The sequence below is a fragment of the Etheostoma spectabile genome, chromosome 14 (assembly GCF_008692095.1).
Source record: "Etheostoma spectabile isolate EspeVRDwgs_2016 chromosome 14, UIUC_Espe_1.0, whole genome shotgun sequence".
Classification (NCBI taxonomy): Eukaryota; Metazoa; Chordata; class Actinopteri; order Perciformes; family Percidae; genus Etheostoma; species Etheostoma spectabile.
Window position 1 is genome coordinate 15,985,717 of NC_045746.1, and position 10,033 is coordinate 15,995,749.

The window sequence follows — 10,033 nt, forward strand, 5'->3', positions numbered from 1 at the left end:
TTTTTTTTAATCTACCTGTGCAGCCATTTTTGGTACCAGGGCCCTCTGACACGTTAGTTTACGTGACCCTGAAGTGTTCACGGCTCGTTAGAGTTTGTCCCTCTTCTCTCCGGTTGTTTCCAGCAGTTGGAGCTCTGGGTATCCTGAGCAGTAGCACGGCCAAGGGCATCATTAATAACAACTGACACAGCTGGCCGGTCTTTTTATTTTTAAATTATCTGAATTTAGCCAGTGGTCAAAATAATAAAGTACATTTACTTAAGTTCTTTAATATATAAATTTGAGGTGCTTCCATTTCATGTACTTTACACTTCTACTCCACCACATTTCAGGAGTAAATATTATACTTTTTACTTCATTACATTTATCTGACAACTGGAGTTCATTTTAAAAATTAAAATTTTACAATCAACATGTGATCAATTTATACGATAGTTATATAAATTAAACATTTACAGTGTAAACAATTTATTTAAGACACATTTTATAATATCATACATCCAGACTTCTTCTAATCACCACCATAGACTGTACATAAAGTTTTCATTTTATTTTCCCCAAACTATTTTCTCCACATCTGGTATTTTCATTTAATACATTTTAATTTTGTGTTAAACACAAAATGTAAGTCTTTAATTCTCCCTTAATAATGTTGCATATTATTCCACCCTTCATGGACTTTCTTTTGGCTGCACCAGTCCATCAAGTAGTATATACAGCACATATAACCACCAATGTACTGTACATATGATGCAGTATTATTCATTAAACCATCCAGCACTGTATTAGAGTTGAAAGCTCTACCTTGAACTTAAGTACATTTATTTTGTTTTTTGCTTTTTGTTACCTTTTGCTTCCGCTCCAGCTCTTTTTATGTGTGTTTTCCTCTCTGCTTCTCTTCCCTTCACTACCACTTCATCCTCTTTCTCTCTGTCTGTCTGACTCTTGCTGTCTCACCCTGTCAAGCTCAAGGTTCAAGCACCTACAGCATTGATGAGATGACGCAGTGGTTAAGTTTCAAGGTAATCTCTGTTGCATGATGTTTTTTTTATGCAAGAGGCCTCAATAACATGCAACAGCACATGATGTACAGGAGACTTCACGAAACTTACAGAGGTAATCAGATTCATTGCCTTGTGATGAATGAAGGAATTTTTGAATGTACAAGAAAGTTTTTGTCTCAATGAGGTTCAATTACATAAATGCTAAAAATCTATACGTTTTGCATCAGTTGTCTTGATATGATCACTACATTGTGTCTCTATTCACGTTGATCCACAGTGATAATAAATGTCACACATATTTGCATTTTCCAACCTTTTCTATTGATATGATATTATTGTTTAAATTCTTTCTTATAATGTCAAATGTATAATTCAGCAACGCATATTCATCTCCCTACCTGCCTCCACCCACTCACCATCACTATCTATCGTCCCAATTAAACACACCAAGTAGACAGGCTGGACGATTATGGAGAAACTCATTTCCACATGGCATGCCTCAGTTGGTCTGGCTGTATGGCAGATGGGGATTGTAAGAGTAACGCTCACTCATCCTGGCAAGCTAACCAGCACTACTCCTGCAATTAAGAAGTTGTGGGCAGTCAAGTGAACTTGCTTTTCACATCAGTTTTGCATGTTGAAGATTAGTTTTTTTAAGAAAGAGACTACGTGAAAAGGAACAACTGTAGGTTATTTTTACACACAATGTGTTTTAGATAAAAGGAAATTGAAATCACAAATTTAAATAATGTAAATCAAGTAATAGGCATCATAATCTACTTTTTCAGCCCCACTCAAGCCTGAAGGCAAAGCCTTTCTTTTTCTCAAAAGCTCTTATTTCCAGTCTCTGTAAATCAGAGCTGTAATTCTGCTGCATGGCAGCGCACATTCTGAGAAAGCTGCATGTCTAGTGTATTGTGTTTCAAATTAATTTGAATTCTGATGGCTCACAAAGTAATCCAAGCACAGCTGTACAGTGTAGGTGTGCCAAATAAAGGGATGAATGGATGCATTGAAGGATTTTATTGAACATAAATCAGACAACATATTCATTTATGGGATGAATTTGAATCATGCTTACTTAAAAAGTTACAATGAACCATGAGAAGTAACCATGTGGCGTAAATTAGCCTGAGGGGTGATGAAGTCAGACGTGTTACTTTGCTGTTATATAAGAGTAGACCAGTATATGGCGCTGTTACCCTAAGTAGCCTGAACATATTTTAGTGCACCTTGCTTTACCGTAATATTGTCATTAATTCTTTCAAACCATTAGGAGGGATGGGGGGTGAGGGGACATATCAAGAAATATGTTTTTATTATAATGTAAATAATTATGACATCACAATCCGTCTATATCATATTTCCTTCCATTAAAATAACATTAAATTGAAAAAGGGCATTTTCAAGTTGCACATCTCCTTCATCATTTACAATGATCAGTCGCGGTGTCAAGCCGAATTCTCGCGATAGTTGCGGTAGCCGAAAATCCTAGGAGCAGAGCAGGCAACTTGACATGTCAACAAAACAGATAAATTATCGCCACACAGGTAACATTACACGTTGTCTAATGTGTTATTAAATGAATATGAACACGCACTGCGGTGTTGAGTTAACGTCGTGCCGGAATAATCAATCGACACATAAATAATGAACCAAGAAAAAGCTGAAGTGTCGTGTGTGGTGTGACTGTCCCCTTAGCTTTGGCGTCAACCACTCCACTTTGTTAGCTAATTAACACGGCCAAATATTGTTGGGTGTGGCATTTAAAAGCCCAGGACAGCATCTAACCGACTTGTACTGGTTTAAAGCTACGTTTAACTGTTTCTAAAACCCTGGTATACAACTTATATTAAAGGCTATAGCCTATAACGTTAGCTCAGAGACTGTCAGTTTTGATTCTGTTTAGCTAGCTAAGTTAGACCGCGTTTTGTTTTAGTTAATTTGTGACAGCTGTGAAGCTTTTAGAGAGCTGGAACGTCACTTTATGTCTTGAGTGTATATGTGAGTGTTGCACATTGTTATTCATACCACTGTGGCTGACTTAACGTCATATCTACACTCCTTATATTTCTTTATATATATTTCTACTCTGATATTTATATACTCTTACAACTGTAACACAGAATTTCTCTTCGGGGATCAATAAAGTATTTCTGATTCTGATATCTACAGTAGTGCTCATAAGTTTATGAACCCATGCTTAAGTTGACTAAAAAGAGGGGAAAAAATAATCTTTTGGAAAGTGAGTTTAATGCCTTAATTTGATTGAAGTTCCCTTGTTCTTTGGAATTCAAATAGCCCCACATCATCACATATCCTTCACCATACCTAGAGATTGGTGTGAGATACTTTCCATACAATCGTCTCTCACTGTAAATCAAACCAGCTATTGGGCTAACTGAAATAACATCAAGCCAATATCTTGGTATGGTGAAGGGTATGTGATGATGGGGGGCTATTTTAATTCCAAAGGCCAAGGGAACTTTAACAGGATGCATAGTATCCAGGATCCATTAAATAACTGGCCTTTAAAAATAAAAATCTGCCTGCCTCTATGGGAATTTAATATAGGGGTCTGAATACATATGCCCCCAGTGTTTTAAGCTAGAACTTTAATTCTTTACGATAACATTATTCAGTCACTTATTATAAAGTGGTGTCCTCAAAGGTTGGATTTTTCCTACTTTTTTTAATTAAGGCATTAAGATCAATTTCCAAAAGACGATGATTTCTCTTTTTAGTCAACTTTAACATGGGTTCAGAAACTTCAACTTCAAAGTTTGAACACACTTTCTCATTCAATGCATTTCCTGTATTTTCATGACTATTTACAATGTAGATTATCACTGAAGGCATCAAAACTATAAATGAAAACATCGAACGTGTGGAAATATGTACTTAGCAAAAACGTTTGAAATAACTGAAAACATGTCTTATATTGTAGTTTCTTCAAAGTAGCAACCTTTTGCTTTTTTGATAGCGCTGCAAACCCTTGGTATTTTCTCAATGAGCTTCATGAGGTAGTCACCTGAAATGGTTTTAACTTCACAGGTGTGCCTTGTCAGGGTCAATTAGTGGAATTTCTTCCCTTATTAATGGAGTTGGGACCATCCGTTGTGTTGTGCAGAAGTCAGGTTGATACACAGCTGATGGCCCTATTGGACAACTGTTAGAATTCTTATTATGGCAAGAACCAATCAGCTATGTAAAAAATAAAGAGTTGTTTGGGCCAAGAAACACAAGGAATGGACATTAGACCAGTGGGAATCTGTGCTTTGGTCTGATGAGTCCAAGTTTGAGATCTTTGGTTCCAACCGCCGTGTCTTTGTGCGACGGAGAAAAGGTGACCGGATGGATTCTACATGCCTGGTTCCCACCGTGAAGCATGGAGGAGGAGGTTTGATGGTGTCGGGGTGCTTTGCTGGTGACACTGTTGGGGATTTATTCAAAATTGAAGGCATACTGAACCAGCACGGCCACCACAGCATCCTGCAGTGACATGCGACATTCCATCCGGTTTGCGTTTAGTTGGAACATCATTTATTTTTCAACAGGACAATGACCCCAAACACACCTCCAGGCTGTGTAAGGGCTATTTGACCAAGAAGGAGAGTGATGGAGTGCTGCGCCTCCACAGTCACCGCACCTGAACCCAATTGAGATGGTTTGGGGAGAGCTGGACCGCAGAGTGAAGGCAAAAGGGCCAACAAGTGCTGAGCATCTCTGGGAACTCCTTCAAGACTGTTGGGAAACTATTTCAGGGGACTACCTCTTGAAGCTCATCAAGAGAATGCCAAGAGGGTGCAAAGCAGTAATCAGAGCAAATGGGGGCTACTTTAAAGAAACTAGAATATAAGATATATTTTCAGTTATTTCACAATGCAATTAGTCATAAAAATAAAGGAAACACATTGAATGAGAAGGTGTGTTCAAATTTTTGGCCTTTACTATATATATATATATATATATATATGTGTGTGTATATTTACTAATTCTCATTACGCATATACATTTACTATATTCATACTATTGTTGATTAACTACTGTACACCTGTTTTTTAAATATATTATTATATATAATAATAATACCGGGTTATATTGTATCACTATATTTAAATTCTGCACTATTTTATGTCTTGGATTCAGAATTTTACTTTCTTTTTATATTGGTATGCATTGTTAGCAGAAGCCTGAGATCAGTAAATGACTGTTCTTCTGCAATTGTGCACATGACATTAAATGAATAACTTGAACTTAACTGATGATACAAGCTAAATGTTATGCCAGTATCCTTATACTGTACATTATGGTGACTATTGTTTTCTCGTCTCAGAAGAAACACAGTGACTTTTGTGACTTAACTTCTCCTACTTTCTCCCCCCTCATCAACATTTTCCTCTCCTACTCCTGTAAAACACTTTATGTAGGCATGTAAGGGTGTGCTGGTGTGAAATAGCCCAACAGGTAATCTCACCTAGGACCTAGACCTCCTCCAGCATCTTTACTTGCTGTCTCCATGACAACTCCTCCGCTGGTGTCGCCTTTTGGCGGGCAGCCTCCGCCCCCGCAGCAGCAGCAGCAGCAGCAGCAGCAGCAACAACAACAACAGCAGCAGCAGCAGGCCCAGGCAGCACGGGATGTCAACACAGCCTCACTCTGTCGCATCGGCCAGGAGACGGTCCAAGACATTGTCTTCAGGACCATGGAGATCTTTCAGCTCCTTAGGAACATGCAGGTTTGTCACACTGTCTGCCCACACGCCTGTCAAATACGGTTACACTCCCCCTTCAGTCTTCTGTTTGCCTCTCTTTATGCCTTTTCAAAAAAAAAAATTGCATTTCCCAAAGCCCAAATGCCCTTACAAGACACTTAATGCCATAAGAACAATAGCATGAAATGGGTGAAAAATGCAATATGAAGACACAATATAATTAAACAGATCTATACAAAGAGAGAGCAGCAGAATATGATCATAAAGAGCCAAAAGATAAACAACATTAAAATATATTTAAAATAATTTACTTTAATGGTAATGAGATGTCTGATAGTAACATGACACAGGACTATTATGCAAATTAAAGAAACAGCTGTCATTAAAGAGGACAATTCTTTAATAATAATCTCTAACTTGGACGCAGGATTTAAAAACAAGTCAGTGCAAGCGGATTGATTACTAAATGGAAAGCTGGTCCAAAGCCAAGACCCCAGTACAGTCAACCAAAAGCTTGAATAACCATTGATTGATAAACTCAGGATTAGCTCAAAGTTTTCACCAGTGGATCAATAAGACATTAGAAAGTTTAAAATTCATGTAATCTGGGGATCATGTAAGGACACTTTGTTCAATTTAAGACCTTTTTATATGGATTGTAAAAGAAATTTGCAACAAGTGCTGCAAAGAAGTTTAAAATGTGAGAAGTATAGGAGAAACGTTAGTCAGAAGCATGCAGAATTCTACTCAAGCTCAGTTACAAATTGCTTGAGCATGCTTGTGCATTAAGGCAGGTAAAGAACGGATTCCAGTGTAAGGATACAAAAGCAGGTCTAATTATGTTTAATGAATTGGTAAAAGCATGGCCACTGTCACAAAAAACACCAAAGTTCTTAGAGCAAAAGTTTCTCTTTGGAATGAGGAGTCCAAGCTGTGGTTGAATTTGTGAGGAGAGGCTAATGAATAGGGACTAAGCAGCTACATAGTGTGGACAGATGGTTGAAATCAAAGTTTTTGGGATGAATAATGCATATTTCCACACTTCAAACACTTATGTTATATGACATTTGTTATCAAAGTGTTAATGATAGGAAATCCAACACTAGCTGAAGAAGTCGTGACTGCATCACACACAGTATGTTGTCTGACATATTATCATTGTACAGTCTTATGAGTCATAAGAGACAGCACAAATATGTCTCTTATTTGTGTTGTATACCGTAAATTGATCAAGGGATAAAGAAAAGTTGTTATGCCAGTTCTTGTATACATGAGCATGGAAGAATAGAAAGAATGATGGGAGTAACTTTACTTCTGTTACAGTAGGTGGCGCTCTGCCAAAGTACAACTATAGACTGTATATATTAATGGACAGAGCATGTGTGACGTCACATGGCTTTTCCTTCAGGTTAAACTTCGTATAAAATCAACAACTTGGAAGGCGGGATGAACATGAACCACTTTTCAGTGCTGTACATTTCAGAAATGGATCTTGTTGAGTGTACGTGCCATGGCAAAGTCCTCATTGGGTTTAAAGGTTTGAAGCTCATCTTATTGCTGTGGTTTTTGGTGCCTTTGCTTCCAACTGCTCTCCTCCATTCACAGGTCAAAAAAACACTGCATTGGAGTGGGCAGGGGCACTTATAATTTATAGAGCATGCACACACGCATAACCCAAGTTTACACCGGTTAAGGTGTATACAGGCTCATATACCCCGGTTGCTAAAGGAGATATCTAGGTCTGTTGACCGGGGTATGAGAAGTCAGATTTTAGCCGGGTAACGTGTTAACATTGTGTTTGAGAAACCACGGTATTGCCTTTACTTGAATATAATTGGGTTTTCAAACTGCATATAAACGCATTAATTGAGTGACGGGCCAAACAAACACGACTCAGCCACAGTACAAACAGTATTCTTGTGACTTTTTATTTATTTATTATCACACACTGTCTTTATAGTCATAAAAAAACTTCCCTGCATTTTTCTCCCTCTGTCTGTCTGTCTGTCTCTCTCTCTCTCTCTCTCTCCCCACTGTTTGTGTCTCTCTCTTCACTTTGCTTGCCCCGAAGGCATGCTTGTTTCATGTTATGTAGGATGTTTATAATCAGACAGTGCTGCCCCAGAGGCTTGTCGATTTTCTCAGTAAAAACATGTATTGTCACTCTTTAACATCCATTGTGGTTAAAAGCCAGTGATGCCAGATCTCAGTATGAGAGTGAGTGAAAACATTCAAAGTACACCAGCAGATTTCTTTGTGTTTGTGTTTTTAAATTTTAAACTGTGATTGTATTATATTATCAGGACCAGTTACCATATTGTTGCATGAACACAAACAATACATTTTTAAGGTTTATCTACAGCTGGGTTGCTGACATTCTTACAGTAAGTAGAAAGGAAACTATCAGTTCATTCAAATGAAAGTGCCTGTACTGTGTGCATTAGCAGAAGGCTTCCAATGAACTATTACCAGTTAGGAAACAACATAGGGGTTGTAGTGCTTTTTGCAGTCAGTGGGGATCTATGGTTTCTTTTTATTAGCACTAGCAAAATTTTAGTATTATACTTTACTTAACAAAACGTTCCCTCTGTGGTGTTTCTCAGCTGCCTAATGGAGTCACTTACCACCCCAACACCCACCAGGACAGGCTGGGAAAACTCCAGGAGCACCTAAGAATGCTTTCTGTGCTGTTCCGCAAGCTGCGCCTCGTCTATGACAAATGCAATGAAAACTGCGCCGGGATGGACCTCATACCTCCAGAGGTGAGCAGTAGTGACACAAGATTTGACCTAATTTTCTAATGTGATTAAAATGTAAGTGTTTATGTATGTGTGTGCGATTTGGGCCAGTGTGAATACAGGTAATAATTACAGCCAAGATTTTGCACACTATGACGTCTTACTAACAGTTAAGAGTCAAATAAACATGCTCACTGTCACTTGTAGTTCTCATAAGCCCCATTTCCACTTTGTATTTAAATGTGATCTAAGTGATGACAAATGGACAGCTGTAGGTACGTGTGTTTCCACCTGGTAGTAGAATGTGTCTCCAAATGCGTCCTGAGTGACCTCTTGTGATCGGATCTCACTTCCCCGCTCTAACTGCAAATGAACATATACATCATTATGTATACAGTATATACATAATATATATATTGCAAATAGTGTGTGTGTGTGTGTGTGTGTGTGTGTGTGTGTGTGTGTGTGTGTGTGTGGGTGGTGTGTGTGTGTGTGTGTGGTGTGTGTTGTGTGTGGTGTGTGTGGTGTGTGTGTGTGTGTGTGTGTGTGTGTGTGTGTGTGTGGGTATTACACTCACCTAAAGGATTATTATTAGAAATATTAGAAACACCTGTTCAATTTCCCATAATGCAATTATCTAATCAACACTCACATGGCAGTTGCTTCAATGCCTTTAGGGGTGTGGTCCTGGTCAAGACAATCTCCTGAACTCCAAACTGATGTCAGAATGGGAAAGAAAGGTGATTTAAGCAATTTTGAGCGTGGCATGGTTGTCGGTGCCAGACGGGCGGTCTGAGTATTTCACAATCTGCTCATTACTGGGATTTTCACGCACAACATATCTAGGATTTACAAAGAATGGTGTGAAAAGGGAAAAACATCCAGTATGAGGCAGTCCTGTGGGTGAAAAATGCCTTGTTGATGCTAAAGGTCATAGGAGAATGGGCCAACTGATTCAAGCTGATAGAGGAGCAACTTTGACTGAAATAACCACTCGTTACACCTGAGGTATGCAGCAAAGCATTTGTGAAGCCACAACACGCACAACCTTGAGGCGGATGGGCTGCAGCAGAAGACCCCACCGGGTACCACTCATCTCCACTACAAATAGGAAAAAGAGGCTACAATTTGCAAGAGCTCACCAAAATTGGACAGTTGAAGACTGGAAAAATGTTGCCTGGTCTGATGAGTCTCGATTTCTGTTGAGACATTCAGATGGTAGAGTCAGAATTTGGCGTGAACAGAATGAGAACATGGATCCATCATGCCTTGTTACCACTGTGCAGGCTGGTGGTGGTGGTGTAATGTTGTGGGGGATGTTTTCTTGGCACACTTTAGGCCCCTTAGTGCCAATTGGGCATTGTTTAAATGCCACGGCCCACCTGAGCATTGTTTCTGACCATGTCCATCCTTTTATGGCCACCATGTACCCATCCTCCGATGTCCACTTCCAGCAGGATAATGCACTATGTCACAAAGCTCAGATTATTTCAATTTGGTTTCTTGAACATGAACATTCTTCACTGTACTAAAATGGCCCCCACAGTCACCAGATCTCAACCCAATAAAGCATCTTT

At 38.9% G+C, this 10,033-nt stretch overlaps 1 protein-coding gene across 1 annotated transcript in view; it reads left to right on the top strand.

Annotated features, from left to right (window-relative positions):
* Nucleotides 1-2,442: 2,442 nt before the first annotated feature.
* The window catches only part of med30 (mediator complex subunit 30), a 42,780-nt gene continuing 35,189 nt past the window's right edge, over nt 2,443-10,033 (top strand). Inside the window, exons 1-3 of the mRNA XM_032534803.1 lie at nt 2,443-2,554; nt 5,435-5,742; nt 8,322-8,480. Coding sequence (XP_032390694.1) covers nt 5,524-5,742; nt 8,322-8,480 — 378 coding nt within the window. The 5' untranslated portion in view covers nt 2,443-2,554; nt 5,435-5,523. The remainder of the gene's footprint in view (nt 2,555-5,434; nt 5,743-8,321; nt 8,481-10,033) is intronic.